At 37.0% G+C, this 24,451-nt stretch overlaps 1 protein-coding gene across 3 annotated transcripts in view; it reads left to right on the top strand.

Annotated features, from left to right (window-relative positions):
• Positions 1-6,353, top strand: part of PARP8 (poly(ADP-ribose) polymerase family member 8) — a 146,109-nt gene extending 139,756 nt beyond the window's left edge. For all 3 annotated transcript variants that reach the window (XM_037530367.2, XM_037530366.2, XM_054688285.1), the window contains one exon: positions 5,977-6,353. In XM_037530367.2, the coding sequence (XP_037386264.1) occupies positions 5,977-6,079 (103 nt within the window). In that variant the 3' untranslated portion in view covers positions 6,080-6,353. The remainder of the gene's footprint in view (positions 1-5,976) is intronic.
• The last annotated feature ends 18,098 nt before the right edge of the window (positions 6,354-24,451 follow it).

Raw genomic sequence — 24,451 nt, 5'->3', positions numbered from 1 at the left:
GAACATAGTCAGGAGACAGCTTATTTGTAAGATAGAACACTCAGAGCTCAGTGAATCCAAGTTGATAGCATCAGGCGCTTTGCTCTGTCCCTAGTCTGTAATAAATCCAGTTTCTCTGTCTCCAACCCAGATCTCTTTCCAAGATTTAAACTGCCACATACCTCCCCTGCTTAAAACTCTTGAGCAACTGCTTATTTCTTTTAAGATGAAGACTAGTGTCCTTTACAAAGTGAACCAACAAACTCCTCAACCCTTTGTCTTCGGTACCCAGTACCTTGGAGGGTCAAGGAGATCCACCCCCAGCCTCATGACTCACCTGAAGATGTCATATCTCATAGCCACACCTCCGTGCTTTTGTACCTTTCTTTCTCCCTGGAGCTTGGGTCCCTCTTCTGCTCTTTCCCGTCATACTTATTTATCCAACTCCCACTCTTTTAAATCTCCATGCCTGCCTTCTCTCCTCTCAGAAATGTGCCTTGACTCCTTCGTGCTACTCCTCTGCTTTTACTATTTGTGCCCTGGGCGTATTTTTATTGTTGTATTATTCTCTATTACTCTGTTCTGCTTGAGATCAGGGACTGTAGGCCCATTTGTCTTTGTGTACTTAGATGGTGCTTGGCAGGTAAGTAAAAATGAGTGAAATGCGCACCTTTGCCCTCAGAAAGACTGCTAATATTTTAAATCAGTATGTACAAAGTGGAACCCTTGACTGCTAAATCCTCTACCCAACTTCTTCGCTTTCCTAACCTGTGCAGTCATTTTATACAGCAAACAGACTTGAAACCAGCATTGTAGTTTTCAGTTTCTTTTTTTCTTGCTCCTTTTTGTTATCAGATCCCCTGTTTATATTTTTATATGTTTCTCCTATCAATGCCTTTGTTTCCATGGAAATGGCATTCTCTCCCCCAGAGTACACCAAATGATGACTAATCACTCTTCATGCTTCTTGTTTTTCCATTGTCCCCAGTCTGTTTTGTTCAATGCCAAATTTGTTAAACATTACAATTATTATGCTAGTAATACCTATTAAATATATGGCCAGAAACTGAAATCAAATATAAGTAGAAATGGATAAAATCACCCATAATATCCACATTTAGAGTGAACTATGGTTAGTCCTTTGGTGTATAACCTACATTTCTATGTATATAAAAATTTAAGCTCATACTATTAATACCACACTAATTTTCCTAAAACAGAGTTTTGATTATTTCGTGTTCATTCAAACTGGCAGCTTTTAACAAATAAAAAAATGGCATTTGACAACATATAGCCCATTTTACCTTCCTTCAATTTACCCACACAAATCAGTGGTTAAATAAAATGATTATCTGAGCTATCCCTTCAGGAAAAAAAACAAAACAAAACACCAGATTTGGTGTTATTTTCCCCATAACTATACCTTTGCTGAATTGGTCTGAATGATTGGCCTTACCAGCTCGACCTTTTGCTAAATCCTTCAGGGCTTAACTATGTGGTCTTTTCCATGGGCCAGCTTGGATATCTCACCAGATGTGATACCTGCCTTTACTCTGAATTTTGCTTGCCCTTTTTTGGTACCACCCAGCCTTCCTCATCCTACGGTTACTTGCATAATTCTCCTAGTAAAATACAAATTATGTCTCTGTTTGGGAACCTCATATCTTTTGCAGAAACACTTAATACATATTGAATGAAAGAAAGTAATGACAAAAGACCAAGTGGTCTAGCTTAATGAAGAGCTCATACATGGACCCCGAAGTAGACAGTGTACTTAAACCATTAGATTTCTCGTAGGAAATTTGGACAAGTTCTGGATATTATTCAGTTCACAGTAAACTTGCTTTCTCTGTTCTAGTGAAAAAGAGTGCTATAGTTTCTGGGCTCAACATTTAGGGAGACGAAGAACAAGCTTACGTGTGCCAATCTTAAAACTGTCACAAGGCTTCTACATCAATTTGAAAACAAGGTTGCCAATACATTCAGATTTTACCCATGAAATTTCCTGACATACCCAGGAGATTTCCAGATAGTAAAATTCCATCTGTTGTCTTGTTTTCTCTCTGATAGCTTTTTAAGCAGTTTGATTTATTTTTTATTGAAATTTTAGTAATATTTTTACACTACTGAGAATTTAAGTAATTTTTGTCTTTTTTAACAGATTGTTTCAGTTTTTCTTCCTCAGAAAACCCAGTCTTTAAGTTTTGTTGTTTTCTAGACATAAATAAACTTCACTGTCAACATTACCACCTAATGTTTATCTGCAGTACTATTAAGTGTCTGTGATGAGTTCTCTAGGCCATATTGTAATCAATACCCTTATGAATGTGAGTTTAATCTCCTCTCTATTGAGAAAGCTCTTATAAAAGTGTAGGTAAATATGTGATACTTGGTGATAACAAACTATTCCATTCGACTAGAGATAGAGGAGGGGTGATGAAACATGACTAAGATGAAGTTTATGTTTGGATTATGAAGCACCCTTTTATACTAGTCCAGTGATAATGGGTTTTGTTTTGCAAGTGAAACAGAAGCCATTTGATTGACTGTATTCTCTGCAAGGATGAAAGTACTCTTTTAGGAAGGATGATTGGGATTAGTGTGGAATCAGAGAGATCACTATAATGTTATTATTACAGTATTCGAGGTTGCTTTCTCCCGTAGTAAAATATACGTGTTTGACTTGTGCCTTGGAATAAAGCAATGTTCCATTTGTGTCATGTGCTCAGTATTCTCTGTCCTCTTCTATTCTAATGTCATTTGGAAATGCTAGCCTGTACAACCTAAATTACTTTCAAAACTTGCTAATTTACATAACCTGGAACCTGAAAATCACTCACAGAGATGGATGATAATGAAGGTAATGGTGCCCAATGGATAAAAGATGCAACTGGGGATAATTAGGAAAGATGAAGTGAGTTGGGCCTCCCCGGTGGCGCAGCGGTTGAGCGCTGGGTTGCGAATCTGCCCGCGGCCTCTGCAGCGCCGGTTCGATCCCCAGCTGCTCCCCGGCCACAAGAGGAGGGTCCCACATGGCGCGCAGACCTCTCCTGCCGCCCGCTGCTCCCCTCAGCAGTGTACTTCGGTCCTTCTGCCTGCTCTGCTCCCCGCTCTGGCTCTGGTGAATTCTCTCACCCTCCCGTGCTTCTGGCTGTACCCAGTGCATGTGTAAACAAAACAAACAAACAAACAAATAAATAAACATGCCTCTATAAAATAAAATAAAAAAAAAAAAAAAAAAGATGAAGTGAGTTAACTTGATGGTTTATTGTATTCACACATGTGGAAGAGTCCAGGTGGGAGTTTCTTGTTTGGCACAGGTGGATTATTGTTCTTTAAACTAAGATATTAACAGTAAAAGGAATAGTCTTGGGGTGAAAGCTAAGTTCAGTCTTGAATATACCACATTTGTGAATTCTGTGGAAAAGTTATAGTTAGGGAAGGTGTGAGGATTGGAATAGCGAAAGCGATGGAGGGGACTGAAATGACTGAGAATTTGTATGTCATAAGAAAAGAGAACTTTGATGAGTAAATTGTGGATTAAATTAGCAATGGAATGGGAGGTGGTAAAGAGGGCGTAATGAAAGAGTTAATCAGAGGACTGACTAGAAAGTGAAGAAAGGGAGTCGTATATCAGATATCATGAGAAAGGGAGTCATATATCAGATGCTATAGACATACAGAATAAAATCTTCAGAATTCATCAGTTAGTACTTTTCAGTTAAATAGTTTGGTCTGAAGAATGATTGAAGTGAGTTGAGGAAAAAGTGAGAAGTTAGAATGTATTTTAGACAAATCTTAATCAAAGCCAACTTTAAATTGAAAATAATAGAGAGGCCTCCCCTGGTGGCAAGGTTCAGTATGAGTGCAGCGCTGTGACGCTGTCTGCCCCCTCTGCAGCACCGGTTTGGTCCTGGCCAGCCAGCAAGGATCCCACATGGCGCAGCAGACCTCTCCTGTCTCTCCCACTGCTCCCCTCAGCAGTGTATTTTGTCAGTCTGCCTGTTCTGTTCCCCCCTGTGTCTGGTGAATCCTCTCACCCTCCCGTGCATCTGGCCTGTATCCCGGTTCTTGTATAAATTAATAAATAAATCTTTAAAGAAAAAAAGAAAATAATAGAGATGGTAGAATGAAGATTAGATTTCAGTTAAGCGAAACATATCTTACTCATTGGTGTATCCAAAGTATAGAGGACATGGTATGTGTGTTTGTCTGTACTGTAGAGATAGAACAAACAATTGCCTAGGAAATTTAGAGTAAGGGGTACATTTGGACTGGCCTGTGAAGATGGGAAGCCATCAGGAAGCAAAAACAGTTCTAAGACCTGCCACTCTTCATACTTCACTCAAAGTATCATGGTTTTCTTTGTGTCAGCTCCATTATTTTTTTTGTCAGCCTCTTATTTTTCATCACCTAATTCCTAGAGGAACTAACTTGATTGACTTGGTAAAATACCATTATCTCCTATGGATCAAGTCAGGTTTTCTCACGAACCTTGACTCAGAATTGTGGATTGGCTTATTTTACTCTTATTCCAGTGCAGAAGAGGATTTATACAAAAACCAGGATGTATACATTTTAGTGCCCTGTACAATAGATCTTTACAAAGTCTGCAACAAAGCTCTGATTAGATTCAGTGAATTCTAAAGCATTTTACTTTATACATTCTCAAGTTCTTAGAGCATTTACTGTTTGCTCTCTTGGGAAAATATTTGCTCTCCTGGGAAAATATTTACAAATGAGCTGTGCAGCAAACATAGTTTTTTCCGCATCGTAATGTTTCATAAAAATATATACATATGAAAACACACACACATATATATAAAATACAGCAATGTTTTTAGATATAATTACATTTGTAGATATATATAGTACACATACATACATACATACATACACAAACAAACATTTATATACTTATGTGTAAGAATTGACCAAGTAGACAGACAACCTTGGCTCATTTCATATGAGCTTAAACTTGATAAAAGTCCAATTGTCACTGATATCTAAGCAGTAAATTATGTAAGGGCCTAAGTTTTTATTGCTAAATGTCATGTGTTTCATTTTCCTATATTGTGCTATTTCATGAGAATTTAAGTAGGTGAGGAAAAGACAGTGGAGTGCATTAATCTTTGTGACACTGCTTACAACCCCTGGTTATCTATTTTGAAGTAATTACCACTCCTAAATGTTCTGTCTTGAAGTCATTTTTATGAAGTAAAATTAATTCATCACCTATTCTACTCTGAATATTATCATGGAGGTTAAAATGTTCATTCTTGGGAAATTCTTACTGATTAAGTAAGTTTATTTGAGGAAATGAATTACCATCTAAAATGTAATTATTTCTTTCTAAAGAATTTGGTAATTGCTGTCCTTCAATGTTATATTTTCACTTCTATTGCATAGCTCAAGTTAGCAGACTTGCATTCTTATGTGAAGTACCAGCATAAATAAGAATATGTTATAGTCAGACTAAATAGAGCAACCAGTGATTAAAAAAAAAAGAAGCAGCAATGATTACAACAGAATAATAATTAGATGGCAGGATGGCAAAGGAGCAGTGGTAGAAGGGGAAATAATTTCTGAGTGTCACTGATTAGAAAATAAATAAATGAAGTAGGAATAGCATTCAGAAATTTAGAATCTAAGAATATAAAGTTGAAGCTGGTATGTTCTTTCACAGTAGGCTACTGTGAAAATAAGAACTGCTGTGGGTAATATTTGGCCAAAGACACTGGGGTGCTTCCTGAAACTCAGGAAATGCTTTACGTGGGCATAAAATATTAAAATTAAAAGGAAGGCAGGGAAAAAGAGGGAAGGGCATGGCATAGAATAATCATGGGTTTAGTCATGCAAACATACAATTGATTGTAACTGAGAAATAACTGCCTCATTATTGACTCCCCCGAGCTATGTTTTAGGTATTAGATGACATTTCTAAACTGTTTCAACATTTTTAAAAAATGTTTTGTGTTTCTGTGTTTTATGTTTCAGCTATGAAGATGGTCAAGTGGGAGATGCAAATATTAACACACAAGAAGGAGGCATTCACAAAGAGATCCTTCGAGTAATTGGTAATCAAACTGCTACTGGTTAAAGGACCACCATTTAATTAACATGATTTGAAAGACTTCCTCGGGTTCAAAGCTGGATTTTGAACTGAAGAAGATGATAAAATAATTTATTGTTATTATAAACAAAATTAACCCTTTGAATACTGATTTTTTTCTTAGTATTTCTAAGTATCTCATTAAATACCTAAGATGGTATAAAATTTATCAACTGTAGGGTTATGGACTCTAGTAATAAAATTACAACAGCACTTAAACTGAAGTTTGGGTTGCTCACACAATAAACAGATTGAAAAAACAGTTTTGTGCTGATATTTTTATATTAAACTATTTAATTGGACATTTGGTATTATATACCGACATTTTAGAGTACCAAAATAGAATTGAGAACATTTTATAATGGCATCTAAATCTATAAGACATTTTGCAATAAGTATGTTTGCACATTCTATGATGTGCTATGCTAATTAGAGGTATAAACATTGAATGTTTTGGGGGAGGGATGTTTCCTATTCTCCTGTTATTTTTCCTTATACAAAAGCAATTAGGTCTTAGATACAATGCTTTGCCCAAACATATTTAATATACGTATCTATAGATTCATGCATCAAAATGCGTGATTGTGCATATATGTGTGTATGTACACATATATGTATTTTGACAAGAGAGACAGAGCAGCTCCACTATTCTATTCTCATTCAATGAAAGGAAAATAGTATTTTAGTAAGCAGTGAATCTAAACATAAACCCAAGATATGAGCCAAATTACCGCCATTCACTGAAAATACTTGCAAACAGTTTTTCTATTTGTTTAAAGAATTTTCCCCATCAGTAAAAATTCAACTCTTTCGTAATGTTATCTTCAAGTCATAATTTGGGGAGCATAGATGCACCTGGGGGAATAAATCTATATTCAAATGATCGTATGTTTTAAAAGAAAGGCCTCAAAATGTAAACAGTATCTATTTTTTATTTCTTAAAATGGAGCATTTTTTAAATTTATTTATACCACACCAGCATTTTTATATTTTTTCATCTAATACCTCTGCTTATTTTTTTCATATTGAGAAAGAAGACAAATTTTGAGGTTTCTTTTATATTAAAAGAACACAAATAAGTTTATAGAAAACAATAGCACCAACTCTCAGCGTTCGCCTTTCAAGAGTCACGTGCTCAGCAGAATCATTTCTATTTCTTTGGGTCCTAACGTTCTCCTTATGCATTACAAGTTTTAATGACAGTGTTTGTTTTCCTCCATAATGTCTTTGGAATAAGGCCATTCATGAAAGCAGTTTAATTAGCGAGTCTGCCACTCTATTCAAACCCTGAATCAAGGCTCATATCAGATTCTAATTTGTTTAGGAAGAAAACAATAAAAATGCATAGTCATTTGCAAGTATGATGTTATAACTTTTGTGTTTATTTCCTTTGACATAAAAGGTGAGAAAAAAGGACATACACACTGTTAAGGGTTGCTATTTAGGACGTATTTACTAATCATTTGTTTTCTTACAATGTAAATAATTGATAAACCACTTAGTTTTGCAAAAATAGATGTGAAGTGGCTGGGATATTAATCATTGTAATAGGATCCACTTAAAACATTGATCTGTTTTGACTTGTGCCTCGGAACTCAAAGTCAGATTGAGTGATAACGTTAGTATGGTAGGGCCAAGATACAGTATTTATTTACTTTTCTGTAACCAGGTATTTGAATATGTGGGAAAGGAAGACTACGTGCTTTTTTCTGCTAACACTCCCTAGTCTCCCAAGTCACTTTGACTGTGTTTGAAAACATTTTTAAGCAACAAAATTATTTTTTCAAATTAATTTTGTGCAACATTCTATATATAACATAAATATGAAGCTGTAATTACACGATTTGGGAGTTCAGGTCTTGAAACCCCTCCTGTTTGGCCAGTGAGGCAACTTCAAAAACTCTTTATAGTGCCTCCAAGCATAATTTAAAAACCTAACCCACCAAGGCTTTACTTAACTTTTGAGTGTAAGGAGTGTGGTATTAGAATCTGAACTGGAAGACTAATTTGGAGGACTCAAGGAAGATGGTTTAGGGGAGAAAAACTGTCATAATATAAACCTCTATAACTAACTTAAAAGATTCACCATTAGAGCAAGGAAAGTAGTTGATAGTTTTAATGTCTAATAAATATCACAAAGCAAAAGACTGTTTATCATAATAAAATAAAATGTCTTTTAATGATAATTAATCGGATGCTATTCCAATGAAGAAGGAAAGACTTTAGGTTTGTTTAAAAAATTGTGTCAGATCCATAGTCATCAAATATTCTAATTAGAGCCAATCTTTTAATCAAACTTTTGATATTGGGAATGCTATAGTAGATTGCTACTTATCTTTATTTCTTAAGACTCTGATTTCAGGACATAAATTTATTTCAGGAAATAAATAAATAGCATATTTCCAAAATCCAAGCAGATCCTTAAAAATTAGAATTTTAAACATTATTATCATGCCTTGATTCAGTCAGCCTATTAAGATATATTAACTATGCTTGTTTGATGATTCTAACCATGACATTGTATTGTATTTATATAATCATTTAAGTCTGTTCGCTGATGCTTTGTAATATTTATATTAATTGTATACCATTGCTATTTAATATTAACTCACTAAACAAAAGCAATCATTTTCATACGTGAGTTAGGGGGGAAAGAACCTTTATTAATTCCACTTATTGCAGCATTACTGACTTTGTAAACATTTCATTATGAATAATTTGTCCTACCATATAAAAAAGGAAAAATGATTGAACGTTCAAAAGGATAAAAAAGTACATATACATATAACCTGATGTTATAGAATGCATGTTGTTTATCCAATCACAGTCAAATGTTGGATTTGAAGGTGGTTTTTAAATTTAAAATGCCACATCCTTAAACTTTTATCAAATACTATGTGGTATGAGAAACCAACACAAACTATTGTTAATGCTCTAAATATTTCTTTGAAAAACTTAAGAATTTAGAAAAGAATAAATTCCTAATTTATTCTTTCCTTTGCTAAAAAAAATTTCTTTAATATGTACGTATGTAAATCTTTAATATCACTGAAAGAATTTTAGCAGTACTTTATACCATAATACCATAACTTGCCTTAGGGCATGGGGCTTCAGAAAGTTTCAAGGAAAAACTCATCATCCTTATTAAAGTCTGGATGACTTCATCACATAGTAATTTGATATGTCATGAAGGATGACTCAATTTTGGATCATTTACCATCTAAATAAGTATGGATTTCAAGGTGGCACTTGAAGCACATTTTAAAAATACTATGATGTTATTCAATTGTCCTGCTGAATTCTTCATTGTAACACTACCTCAAGAAAATAAGAAACTGTTTATGTAAGTTGGGTTTCCAGTGTAAGGAGCAAATACATTTTATAAATAGAAGTCATCAAATAATTCAACAGTCAAGACTGTGCTGAATATAGATATTTCAATCACTGTGAAGAATGACATGGCTAATACCCAATGGATTTTGTGAAGGGGATTTAAATTGCAAAAATTTGAAAATAATCAGTTTTTCTTTAAGACTGGTTTTCTACATGGACCAAAGTTCTGTCCATTTACTTAAAGTCAAAACAATTGCCCACTCTAAACAGTTAAAGGATTAAAATGCCCAACTACCTTGCCAGAATGGCAGAATGAATTGTCAAGTATTTTGGCATTTAATGCCTGCTAAATTTTTTGTCATATTATATATAGATTTGGTGTATATTATTACCCAGCAAATTTTTCTTGAGCATTTTGTATACACTATGATATATTAAGGTAAGTTTTTGTAGGTCAAAAGAAATTCAAGTAGTTTTTAGACAAAACATATCCATGAGTGTGAAAAAGCTGTATTGAAGAATAGATTACAGTACACATTTGCCAGCAAGTCAGTAAAAAATAGTGCTTATTTACATAGTCAACATAATTTAATGTTCTAAAAATAATTTCTTCAATCTGCCCAATATTTAATGTATCATTTGAGATTTTAAAAATGCAGCCTCTCCTTTATGTAAACATTAAGATATGCCTATGTTTCTTTAACTATACAGCCTTCTTTACAATAAATTTCTTGACTTTTGTGCACAAAATAGTATTGCAACCTGCTATTTAGCCTTTGGTGCCTTAGAGTTATTATAAATATTTAACACTATGTACATAATGTAAATACTGCCAAAAAATCACTAAGGCCAAATATTTTCTCTATTCACTTTTTATTGCATTTGCTTTCTATTGCTACTTAAGCCTCTTTTATCCAGCTTTGTAATAGTTCTAACATTGTAGCCAATGTAAATGTTTACTTTCAATAAATCTGAATTTGTTCAACAAGTACGGTATATGGGCACTATTTTGAAAACTGGGTGAGGCCTTTGATATTCATGATAAATCTTGCTTCTGGGGACTAGATACTTGAAATTCTCAACAAACTCTAAAAATGATGTTGTCTTTTTCACTTATAAGTGAAATCCAACTTTTGCTTTTAAAATAAGAGGGGATAAAATATTCTTGCAGTGTTCCCCAAATAGTTGCAATAGACTTAATTGATTGTGTGAGTGCCATTTTAATTTGAAATTCTGTCAAGAAATATAAGGTTGAAAAAAGATTTTTGTCATTTTGTATGTATGCTCTTTTCATAAACTCCTAGACATAATATCAAAAAGAGCATTTCAAATGAATCTGAATTTTCTATTTCCGACTTGATGAGTATTTGGAAAATGGTTTTAGAAAATCACTTTTTACAAAATACATCTCACTGAGTAAGACATTAGTCTATAAATAAATTCGGTTCTGTAAACACATTAATAGTAAATATTTATGAGGAGCTAAGTTAATATTCTCATAATAAATAACGCTTAGCAAACTTCCATTTATTAGACTTGATTTCAGTTACTCCAGAAATACTTGTTAAGAATCTAGTCTACATCTTGACAGTCAGTATAAGAAACACAGAGTGTTAGATTTTATGGTGACTTTATGGAGTTTTCGATTTAGTTGGGAAAAGAAAGAAAACACATTTGAAAATAATTCATGCATAGCAGGCCAGTGATGCCAGATGGAAAAGACCATAAGTGCAAGCGAGGCTTAGGGAAGGAACAGGCATCTATGTCGTAACAATATGGGTTATCCCGTGTAGGGTCCTTGGCGTTAACAGGACCTCCTGTTGATCTCCAACCTTAGGACAAGTTCTTTAAAACAAGGATGGAAGGAAAATTGACATCTGAAAGAAAGTCGGCTTACAGATACAGGATCCTGAAAGAACCTGTAAAATCTCTCATAAATACTTCTGCATTTGTTGAAATAAAAACTGCAACCATGACTTTGTACCCTTAAATTAGCAGTTATGAGTGGTGTCTTACTAAGTTCCATTTATATACTCATCAGCCTTTTCATAATCTGTTTGTAATAAAGTTATGCTTATATATCTGTTTTTGTTTTGTTTAGATATATGTATGTTACAAAACACTTAATTTGGGGAATTTTTAGTTTTTCATTTCTAACCAAATATTTGCTAAGATCTATAATAATATGGCTCACTCTTCCTGATGTTGGGGGCTGTCATTCTCTCAGACACTATGTGCGTTCCTTTTCAGAGAAGCTGGCAAGAACATAATTCTACGGCAGGTCAACTTTTTCAAACCCCTTCCTCTTTCAACAACTACTGGCTAAACTGATAAAAAGCATCTATGTATTTTAAAAGTTACACCAGCTGCTGATTTTCGGAAAGACAATGTTGAGAATTTTTTGAATATTTATTTTGTCTTTATGTTTGTTTCCAAATTCCAGGCCTCTTTATTTTTTCAAATAGTGATTTCTAGCTAAGATCATTGACGTTTTCAGACAATGAATATATATAGATATTTTAGAAATCATATATTACTGAATTTCAGCTATAAAAAAGTTTTGGTTAAATAGGATTTATTTTATGTAGTGCTGTATAATTTAGAAAGCACTTTCACATAGATTATTTCATTTCTCCTTCAAAATAAATTTATGAAATATGTTAACAAGTATAGGTCTATAATTGATGTGAAGTTAAGACCCTTGCCAAAGGGGTCAGTGTGGTCCATACCTAATGTCAGGGTTTCTGAGTCTCATCTCTGTACTCTTTCTAATAAACTCTGCTTATTCTTTCTGAGATGCCAGACTGGCAAAACAGATAGCAAATATAAGAATTACAGCAGACTACTAGGAAGAATTAGTGAAGAGTTACCACTGATTACCTTAAAGGACACTAGCAGGGAATCTTTAAATACCATTTATAGGATGGGTATGGTTTTATAGAGAGCCTGGAAGGGGGAAAAGTCTGTATTCCATATATTTGGAAATGGAAAAACTGTTGTCAGATCTTGGGTGAGTAACATTGTGAAAGTGGGCTTTGGAAAGCAGGTTTATAGTTTCATTATAAAGATTTCTGAGAGAGGCAGAAAGCAAGATGAAAAGATTTGAAGTGGGTTATAGTAATTCTGACAGGTATGAAGGCCCAGAGCGGAGGAACTGAGGAAAAGAATAAGAACAGACAGAGGATTTAAGGAAAAACAGTAGGTTAGAAAACAACAGACCCAATTTATATGTTAGGGACAACCATACAAATTGAGAATAATTTCCTCCTGGAGTTTCCGTTGGATTCCGCTGACTTTCCCCCGTTTCTTTTAGTATTCAGGAAAGAAAAGGACTAACTCAACCTAGTGATGTAGTGTGTTCTCTCAACACCCAGAAGCCTGTAAGCTATTTGATGGGCAAGTGCAAAAGAAGGATGTTCTAGACAAGGGCCATGTTCTCCAGCGCCCTCCCTTCCACTTACAAAACTGGGCTTTCTAAATACTGAGACCTGTGAAAGAGTGGTTGCAATAGTCTGGTGTCTGTTTCGATGTGATTTATCATTTCCCATACCCACCAAAATGTGTGTATGTGTGTGCATGCGTGTGCGTGTATGCTTGGGGAACACTTCAAACTCACCACCCAAGATTTTTGCATCTTATCCTACATACCCTACTGGCAAGGCATTATCCACTCTGAATGACTTCTGCATTCACTTGTAGTGTGATGACTACATATCTTCCTGAAGTTCCAAGGAAACCTCAAACAAGGGTCTCCATTCTATCCTCACACTTGTCTCAGTGAACCACCAAGTGGCCAGATCATCCACCTGTCTGCTCAAGCCAGAGACGGGTCATTTCCTGAATGCCTCCCTTTAACTCAGTCCTCACCATCCTGTCCCTACCCAGGCCATGTTAATTGCCTTTTGTGAGTTCTTTGAGTGTGTTCGTTTTCTTGATCCTTCCTTGGCTTTTTTGTGGATTCTATCAGTATCCTCCAGAGGCTCTCAGATTCTGATACCCTCTACCCAGAACAGCAATTCAGTTAGCATGTACGAGTGCAGTCTTTAATTATTAAAATGCTGAATGCCTCTATATGATTGTATATAAACCACTGCCTCAAGTACAACATGCCCAGATGTAGCAATTGATGAGTTAACTTTGGTCCCTGCTGAATAGGTTCCTAGATATTTTTAATATCACAGCTAACAACCTTTTTCATAATACTGATACTGAAGTGATCTTTCTAAACCAAAAATCTGATTCTGTAAACCACATGCTTAAAATCTTCCAATTTACCACTTAATAAAGTAAAAAACTTAAGGCCCCTGCTTCCTTGTTTTTCCTCTTCAACCTCATTTTTTGCACTGCTACTGCTTCCGTAAATTCACATCCTTACTCTCACTGAGAGAGTCATCTGGAATAATTTGCAGTACAGAGAACATCCCTTTGCTATTCAACTCTCACATAGTTTTTCTGTCTGCCTAACACAATATTCCAATATCTATTACTCTTGGCCCTCAATTCATTTTCACTTCCCAGAACTTCCCTCATACTCTCAACATGCACCATATGGTCCTTCTAAATCTCCTGGTATCTGACTGTAGCTGTTCTCTCTCCCCTAGCACACAGCAAATGTTTATTGATTTGCCTGTTTTCCCTGCCACCCTTCCACCATGCCCCCAGTATCTAGTAAATGTTTTTTATCTGGTGAAGACGGTCCTCAAATAAAGTGATAGTGATATTAAAGTAAAAAGTCTTTAGAATGTGTCTCATAACTGACACACAATACACTCATAAATCCAAACAACTACCCAGTAGCGGGCAGGGGAGTGTGATTGATTTAACAAGTCAAAACTATCATCACCATCATCATCTCAGGCCCCAGTTCCATCACCTGACGAAAATGTAAGGATTCCTAGTTGGTCACATCTATTCTCTGTCAACCTTGAAGTATGTATGTACTTCTTACTGCTATATGTCTTAGTGATGGGTCAAGTAGTACCTAGATTGGAAGGTCATTTTGAGAATGAAAACTGGTTATCTACAATTTATAATTTAATGTCAGTAATTTGCATAACCAAAGGACCTTTGCTTTGCTAAATAATTATCTTAAATAATGATCTTCCTTAGCAGATTTTAAAAGTTCATTTCCAGGTCATTACCTACTTGACATACATGAAGAGAGATACACTAAGTTAAAGTACTAATATTCATTGCTAATAAATATAAATCAATGATGTAATTAAGTACATCAAAGGGAAATAAGTTTCTTTCCGAAGGAATTGCTTTCTTCTCATATGGTATAAATTGTAATGAACCTGAATTTTATTACACATATTACTCCATGACATCTAACTTAATTTTTGCAGCTGTGTAATTAGAAACATTTCTTTATGTGTTTTTCTGGTTAACTTCTAGGACCCATATTTCTTAATAATGATAGTGTTATAGCATAGTCCATTTTCTAGTGCTAACATGCAGCAACTGTAGAGCAGTATAGCTTTCTGCAATTTATTATCTGTAATTTTTTTCCTTGGATTCTTACCTACTGAAATCTATCATAATTCAAGACCAAGCTTACAAGGCCTCATACACATGAATATTTTCTGCATCAACCAGCCATAAACAATGGCTCCTTGCTCCAAATTCCTGCAATACTTTGTTTTTGTATTGGAGTGCTGACTTACAGTTACACAATTTCTAGGACTATAAGAAATTATATTCCTGAACATAGTCTCTACTACCACCTCAACAATCTCTTTTCTAATGTTATGCTTAATTTTATCAATTTAATCTGTTTGACATTCAGTGTTTAATTTTTTATAACCCTGTAATTAAATATCATTATGATAATACTAATTTTATAATAATACTAATAATAGTATTATTGAAGAAAGTGGTAAGAGTCCATCCACTTTGGTTTTTTTTTTTTAAGATTTATTTTTATTTATACAAGAGCTGGGGAACAGGACAGAGTCGCGGGAGGGTAAGAGGATTCACCAGAGACAGAGGGGAGAACAGAACAGGCAGACAGATCGAAAGCACTGCTGAGGGAAGCAGCGGGCGAGACAGAAGTCTGCCTTGCCATGTGGGATTCTCCCTGGCCGGCGGGAATCAAACCGGTGCTGTGGAGGCTGCGGACAGCTTCACAGCGCTGCGCACAACCCGCTGTGATACCAGGGAGGCCCTGAGTTCATCCACTATGGATTAAAGGTGATAACAGTCTCTCTCCACCTCTCTTTCTAGTCACTTCTGCTATCCAATTGGGATATTTGGGAGGAAATAACAGGGCAGATTTGTCATTTCATTATATGGCAACTTAATGAATGATAGACCCACCACTCTCTTTTCTTTTTCTTTTGGAACTTTCCTTAATTTGTTGAGGGTGAATGGGATTGGTCATGAATGGACATGAGACAAGATATTAGGCTACATTTAGACATTCAGAAAATAACTTACAAATGCATAATTCATTTTTTAATATACAGGAGCCTAAAAAGATGAGTAAGTAAACTTTATATTTCATAAACATACTTATGTTGTTTTGTAATATTTCCTGATTGACATCTGTTTACAGAGATCAGGAATGCTATTTCAGTTTGCATGGTGCTAAGAATGAAGGTTTGGAAGTGTGACCAGAACACTTTCTCATTAAAATGGCAGTTACTGACATCCTTAATTCTGCTCAAGTTCCCTCCACTCTTAAATTCACTGAGTTGAAAACCATTTCTCTTGCCTTTTGTATCTGCTCAGTCTCTAAGAACTATCAAGTCTTCATCCAAACTATTTCTGATCCTCTGGACTTCTAGAATATTTGTCAGCTTTAGTATTTTCATTTATTTCTTTGAAGTGCTTTTTTTAAGCCTATAGTATGTACAGTTTCTAGGACAGTACTTTCTTGATGCTCAACTCTCACCTTCAAGGAGTAGCACTTGCTTTAAAGCCCACTTTACAGAAGGAGAGGAAAAGGAGGCTGTGGAAGATGGGAAAGGAAGGGAAGAAGGAAAGGAAAATACAACTCGCTAGATACTGTCCTCACACCTGTTTCTCTTCAAGTTCTGGTCAGGATTCATGCGGGTGTTGACAACACTAATTGAAACACACGTGGAGGGTGTGTTTCTCTTTTCCTTTCACGCTACATAACCTCCAGTCTCCTGCTGGTTTCTCATCCTCAGTGGTATTAACTGCCTGTTTCAACCTCAGTTATGAAACTTCCAAGAGACTCACACAGACAAAACTTTCTTTTGACCTGTGAGGTAAGCAATGTCATTTCTTTGAACATCCACATGACTACATTTATTCTGTGAGCAAAGAAAAAGGGCTGGGAAGGGGTCCCTAATAAGCCAAAATGCTCCTACAAGCTGTAAAAGACCTCAGATCAGTCCTGTGTTTTCCTTTATAGGTGTGGGGTGAGGAGGTGGGCTCTAGGAGAGAAGTGGGGAGGAAAGGAGCTCAGGTGAAAGTAAACTTCAGGGACTGGGGGGAAGCAAGGAAGTCTTAAGAATAATCTGGAGCTTTCTGAAAGCCAGGAGAATACCAGGAGAAATCTATTTCACAGCCCTTATCTATGAGGCTCATATTAATCCCACCCTTATATCTCAAGCTGCTTTTTATAAACAATAGTCAATTTTTCTTTAAATTCTTAGTAATTCACTTGGTTTTTCTCTATAGCTCTTCCACTGTTGGGTCTTTCAAGTCATCCAGCTATTCAGGTTAAAATATATAAGTATGTATTTGTCTTGTATTTTTCATTTTTTTAAATCTATATAAACAAGCATTTTCTTCAGCATGACTGAAACTGCAATTTTTTTTGCCCACACCCCCCTCCCACAGCCTTATTCCAAGGCATATGCATTGACATATTTTCAAAAAAGTCGGTATGGAAGGTGAGAAGGTGAAAGGTTGACCTGTATCAGGCTGTGACATTGTTGACAAGGTGTCATCATCTCAGGTCTTGCAGACAAAAGGTGAGCACAGTGAGCACAACTAAGGAATCCAGGTAACCACGATGATCCATGTAGCCACCAAGAGGCCTCACAGCCACAAAGAGATCAAAGGGAAAATGTCTGAGGGCAGTGACAGGGACTGACATTCAATAAAGGTGACAAAGGCAAGAAGTTAAATATTAAGTGTGGGCGCTAAGATATCAACTTCTCTTCACAACAGGACTATTTAGTGTGTTCAATATGTCAAAGAAAACCTGTAATTCATTCATTAGCCCTTTGTCTTCCTAGAAAGTGCAGAGTGGGCTCTGGATACAGACTACACCCTGGATGCGCTAATTAATCTTGTTGACTTTTTCCCTAGGATTTTAGATGTTGGATAATTTGACCTCTCCCATCAATCCAATCTTATCTCCTACCATCTCCCCTTCACAAAACCCTGAATTGGGTCTTTCTGTTTTTTCTCATGTCCTTTCAACCCACCATGAGCCATTCCTATGAGAGTACCTGGTTTCTCTCTTTTTCAGAAATTCCCCTTCCCTAGTTTCCAAGTGCCAGCCTTCCTATATCTGTGGACTCATACTAAGACCCAACCCCTCCATGAACTCTTTTCAGACTATGTTTTGTGTAGAGGTGCTTCACAAGGGTTTTTTTCCTCCCTAATATTTTGTAAAGTCCCAGGGAAAAGAAAACATCATCGATACTTTAGGTATCTGTAAAGCTCAACAAATAGCAAGTATTCAACAAATAACTATTGAATGCACAAACTGAACTGTGTTAAGAGAATGAAAAAGTTAGGAGGACTAGGTTCATATCACAAAGAAATCGTAGATTCATATCTTTGGACATTCCTATAAATACTGCTGTTTGAAGCTGTAATCACTAAGAAAACTATTCATTTTCTATCTTTATGGCTTTTGAGGATTAGACCCTAGAGTTACTCATCTGTCCCCGTGCCTTAGCCCAGTATCTATTAAATAATAGACAGTCAACACACCTTAGTAAATGAGCCAGAAAAGACTTAATGAGTGAAAGCAGCAGTATCACATTTGGGCTTTTAAGCAGTATCTTCTGAAGCCAATCAGGGAATTGTGTCCAGTGTAGTAATATTCCAATGTGGCCCTTTAGAAATAGTGTTGGAAACAGGAGGGATGGGATTTGGGTGCCTGGAGGAAGGTGGAAATAGATGTTCTAAAACAAGGTACCTATCGGAAAGCTTAGAGTATGCAAGATTAGAAGACAGGCGCATACTTTTTCTTTTATTTCCTACTGGTATCTGGATTTGTATCTTATTTTGGCCCATCCTCCCTTTACTTTGAGTTCAGTCTTCTCATCTCTGCTGACTTCCCTCATCTTCTTCACTCTCCCTCTTGAGTTCTAATTATCCTGAAACACAAACTGAAGGTGGACAGTAACCATGAGAACCAGGAGGCACACCAGAGGCCGAGATGCTCTGTATAGTGCAGATTTTCCCTTAATGAGTGAGTCAGGGCTGGAATGTGGAATGTTCTAATAGGATGTAGTAAGCAACTTGTGCCACTTAAGTACATTTGAAAATCACTCAAAAAACGAAAACAAACACTGTGCTCTAGGTTCTGTGCTGGGCACAAGGTTTGGACAAAGGCGAAGGCACTTCAATCTTCCTCTTCTAGGAATATGCAGCCTCTGCAGTGTTTATTAAGAATGATGGTGTTGATGATTACTAACACTATGTGCAAGGTATTATTCTCACCATTCCATATACTTCACCGAACACAATAACCTTTGAAGTTGATACCAATACTATTTCCATTTTACATTTTAGGACACTGAGGCAGAGAGACATAGGGATTTGGCCAAGGCCAAATATTCAGTGAATAGCGGAATCAACATCCTCCAACTCGAGTTTTTAACTGTTGTGGAATTTTATCTCTCACCCTCCATCAGCAAAAATTCCCGAAACAGAATCAAGACGCCAAAATATTTGCTGAGCTGAATCATTTTTTATGTACTGCTTATGAAAGCTCTTTATCCATGCCCTTTGAACTAATTCTGGCATTTATAGTGACCCAGAGAAAGGTCTTAGCCAGTGACAGCATCCTTCTAAGGATGAGAACAGCTGCTAATATAAATGCTACTCACAACACTGGAGAGTGTTGCCATTAAGTTCAGCAGAATTCTGGAATCGGGAGCTTCAGATCACTTGCAATGCCCTTGCTCCTGCCCAGTGCAGGTGAATGCTGAGTGCAGTGTCTGCAGGAAGGGCTGTAGGGCCATGCTTTGTTCTACAAAATATGGGAAAACCAAGCCCAGAAATTGTCACAACCATTCATTACCACAGTGACCTTACCTTACTACACCTTAGGAATCTGAAGCCTTGGAATGATATCAGATTTATGAGGCCCAGAGCAAAATGCCACAGAAAATGCAGTATGTATATAAGGTTCATGATACCCATGAGTAAAATGGAAGCTCTGCTGTTTATTTGGTATCAAAAGATAAAACTGCTGCCCTAAGTATTTTCTCATGAAGAGGTTTGTCAGAGTCATGGAGGGAATCAGATTATTTATTGCATGTCTTTTTTTTCATTCATCCATTAAGCGTTTGAGATGCCTATTGGCCACCTATCATATGCAATCACCATGCAAGGAGTTAGGCATCCCAAGATGAAATAGATTGAAATCCTCATATATTTGTTCCCCTCTGTGCCAGTCCTGGGCATTTTTGCTTTCAGTTCCATTCTGCACCTTTCCACTGCTCTGCTCCTACACACAGAGAACTGTACCTATTGAATTTCTCATGTTCCTGCATTAACTGACTTCCAGATAGATCTGGACAATGGAAAGCACTAACAGGAGACTGGGAGAACAGGACAAGGGAGAATATGTGGTATTTCTCTCTGTCGTTCCACTGCTGGCCTCTCCAGCAGAAACCTTTTCTTTTCCAATCCAACTGGCATCTGCAAGGCAGTTCTTCCAGTTTTTGAAAGATCAAACCCCACTGGGGCTCTTAAAACTTCTCCCCTCTTCTCTCCAATCCAGGATACTAGTGCCTTCTTGATATTGTTCACTCCTGGAACACTTCCCCATGCACTGTTTAATTTCTAGTTTCCTCCTTCACCTATGCCTTGAATGAAATCCTTTCTGTCAGAAATACTCAAGGTGCTTTCCATTTTAAGCCTTGATTAATGCCAGAGTCATTTCCCCTGTGCCCAGAACAGAGCCTAGAACAAACATATCTATTGCTCGATATTTTTTAAATGAACAGACGAATTATTGGAGGAAGAGAGAAAAGTTACAACTGAATATAACACAAACTGTAGGTATGATAAAATGGGTATACACTACAAAAATGCAAAAGTTCTTGGTGTGTTTTGAGAACTTTGAAAGAAAAATTTCCCAGTGAACAAGATTTTTCAAGAATCAGACACTCCATGAATAGAGAAAAGGGGATTCAGAAGGAGAAAGATATGAGTGCTCAGGGACCTACTTTATATGTAGGATATCAGATTCCTTTCTGAGAATTATAGAAATTAAATGAAAAGATAATCAGATCTAAACAAAAAGTCTCACACTAAAACTAAAGAGTTTTGATTTATCCTGCAGAAACATTAAAAAATTGCAAGTAAGGATTAACAAAAGAACACAAACAATAGGCATTTATGATATAGCCATTCCAAAACAGTGCATTTTATGATTACTTAATTTCTAACTTTTATATTTGTTTATTGTTTATTATTGTCATGTAAAAAGCAGCAGCTGGGCCTCCCCGGTGGCACAGCGGTTGAGCACTGGGTTGCGAAGCTGCCCGCAGCCTCTGCAGCGCCAGTTCGATCCCCGGCTGCTCCCCGGCCACCGGAGGAGGGTCCTGCATGGCGCGCAGACCTTACCTGCCGCCCACTGCTCCCCTCAGCAGTGTACTTCGGTCCTTCTGCCTGCTTTGCTCCCCGCTCTGACTCTGGTGAATTTTCTCACCCTCCCATGCTTCTGACTGTACCCAGTGCTTGTATAAATAAATAAATAAATAAAATAAAATAAATCTTTTTAAAAAAAAACTTCCTTGGAAGGTCTTTAAAAAGCAGCAGCTACTAAAATATTTCATGTAGTTAAAAATGATTTTCAATGGCAGTGGAAACTCCAATTTGAAGATGTTTTTGTGAATACTAACTAGGTAAGAACTTCAGCTATGCTGCTCCATTACAGTAAACATCAGCCACCTTTTGTTTTGTTTGTAATCACAGAGGCATCAGATAATGTCAGAGGTGTGCACCTTACCTGCTACCAGATAGCTGCAATGTCCCAGTTGCCTGAAACTCACAAAAATGACATGTACAGACCACAGTTATGTAGAAATTGGAAAAGAAGACTGCAAGACATCAGAAAATTGTGCTTTTACAACTTTGTTAATCTGACTTCTTTGCTACATATTCTAATGTGAATTTATATCTCCAACTGCTGGAAGCAACACCTGACTCATTCTATGTGTATAGAATCATAAAAGCAAATATTAATGACTCGAATCTGTGTGGCACCCAGTTTCTGTGACAACACCTGCTTTGAAAGGATTTTGACAGATATTTTATTGCCTCTTTATCCCCTTGAACAGTAGATATGATTGGTTTGAATTTGTAGGTCACTCCCTTAGAAACATCCAAAGCCTGATGCAGGATTTCTGCAGAACACATCACCTTCACCTCCTAGTATTGCTATGTGCTGTGTCTGTGTCATCTGTGTTTGCAGACATATCATGTTCTGTGTCATACACACGTACACATGGAACTCAGCCACTTCATTTTGCACCCGTGCATTGGGCAGATACTGGAGTGCAAAACACAAGTGATTTCTATGTCAGCATTAACAAGCTCTTCAGGCCTTTCAGCTGCTCAGTCACTGGTGTTTCCTCATTGGTTCTTCATCAATCCCTATGTCACTCTATTTTAATTTTCTCACCAGGATGATTAACAAGAAATTTAAATGCTAAAATTTCTATTATCTTAAATGATTACTTATTTCCCCCTTAACCACCAAGTCTTATTTTAACCCCAAGGAGGAGGAAACTTGCTGAAGAAGTAAAACATAAAGAATGAGTAGGAGGATCTTATCCTGGAGGCTATTGCTAGTGTAACGGGCGCCTGAAGCCACAGACTTGTTAGAGGTGGTGCCCCCTGGAGGGGGTTGCTGGGGAGAATAGATAGCCTGAGGAAAAATTCCAAAAAGTATCGCATTTTGGGGTGGGGCCACTGATAAGTGATGTGAAGGACTGCAGAAGGGGCCAATATTCATTCAGTCTTCAAGATACACGGTTTTTGGATCTTCAGCTTTTGGGGTCGGTGGATTCCGGTCCCCACCGCCCTGATCTTCCAGAAGGCTGTTGCAGGGCCCTGAAGGTGGAGGCCTCCAGCAGCCCATCTCAGAGAGGAAAAGTTCGGAGACTTTACAATTAGCTGAGAAACTGAAACTGTTGCCGGTTTTGCTGCAGTTACAGCCTGGCAGAGAAGGCCAAGAGCGGGAACTGGAGCCGGGCTCCTCGCTGAGCTGCGTGAGTGTGGCCATTTGTCCGTTTTGACACTGCAGCTGCTGTCTTAAGTCGCTTGTCTGGTGCTGCGCTGGTGCATCCCGGTAGCTCCGAGAGCATCTCCTGTTGTGTTTTCTGTTGTCTTTGGGAGTCAGAAGCTGGCCTAGAGGCAGCAGAACCTGGCCTAACGTCTGCCTGCCACGTGCTTCAGGTTGGCAGAGGCAGGAAGACGCCACCTTGGATGCAAGGCCTATTCTGTAGAGGAGCTCTGCATCCCCATGTCGGGAAGACATATTTTAGCGCTTCTGTTTAGGACTGGAAAACACTGGCAGTGCTTCAGGTGAGGTAAAAGCCATTTTTGGCCTCAGTAAGTCTTTGTTTTTCCCCTGGTTTGTTAAATATGTATCATTGTTGTTGTTCCCCGAGCCTGAGGTGTCCTGAAATAGTGCGGCGGGTGAAGAACTCAGACAGTGACTGGTAAACTATTTGGGCACTGTCCTAGGCCAGTTTTGGTGCCCCTTGCTGCCCTGTATCACTATGGTTAAAGTTCTTTGGAGCCTGGGTCCCTTGAGAATCTGATAAAACCACTGGATTATCTTCTGTCCATATTTCACAGGCTCCTTTTGTTTATTTTACATAGTGTCTGGGGACTTTTGGGTGTTCTTTGTGGAGGGACAGGGTAAGTATGTCTGTCTGTTTCATCTCTGGGAATCAGAAGTTCATTTGTCTCCCATTTTTGTTTTTATTTTTTCATGATTTTTCTGATCATTACTCATTCAACTATTAAATTGCTGTTGCTATTTTTATTATCTATTTATAGTTTAAACTATTAACCGTGTCATATCACTTGTAAGTATTCTGCCAGCTTTTTGATGGACTGTCAATTTTGTTTATGATGTCAAAATACAAAAATTTTAATATTTATGTAATCAAATCCATTGATAGTTTTTCATATGAACTTTCCCTTTCATAAAGTTTGTCTTTCTCCATGCAAATACAGATAAACATTTATACATATTTTCTTTTAGATTTTTCAAACAACTTTATCATTTTCTTTTCTTTTTTACTCTTTTATCCACCTAAAATGAATACTGTTCTGTAGTCAGAGAAGTTCCTTGAACTATGTTTTCAGGGAAAGAATTGTTGATTGTGTTGGAAATTTGAAAATATTCCTGAGTGTCCTCAATTCCAATATAACATCTTGCTATAATAACTGCAGAAGGTATCTTTTATTTGCTACGTGGAGTAGTAGGACCCATCTTTCCAAACAGAGTGTCTATATTCACCTCAGTTCATGTTGAGGATAATGGGGAAGGAAACTTATCTGAGCTGTCGCCTCCAGAAAAATGGCAATATTGAGAAGTCTGAAAAGGTGGATAAGGGATGCCTTGATTGGACTGTCAGAGGATATTGGTTGAACTTGTGTTTTGAAAGGCATGCAAATAGGCGCTGTGTCTCCTTCAATTTCCCTGGCACATATTAATCTTTGGTAGGAGCTCTAGGGCTGACCCATGGTCATTTCTTATATTATTTTAGAGGTCAGGGAAGTCTGTGTCACCTCTCACAGTGCATGTGGACCAGGGCCATGCTGCCATTTGAGACCCCAGGGAGG

This window comes from Talpa occidentalis, unplaced genomic scaffold (genome assembly GCF_014898055.3).
Source record: "Talpa occidentalis isolate TD23 unplaced genomic scaffold, MPIMG_talOcc4v2.1 talOcc4.6, whole genome shotgun sequence".
Classification (NCBI taxonomy): domain Eukaryota; kingdom Metazoa; phylum Chordata; class Mammalia; order Eulipotyphla; family Talpidae; genus Talpa; species Talpa occidentalis.
This window is presented reverse-complemented; position numbering and strand designations above follow the sequence as displayed.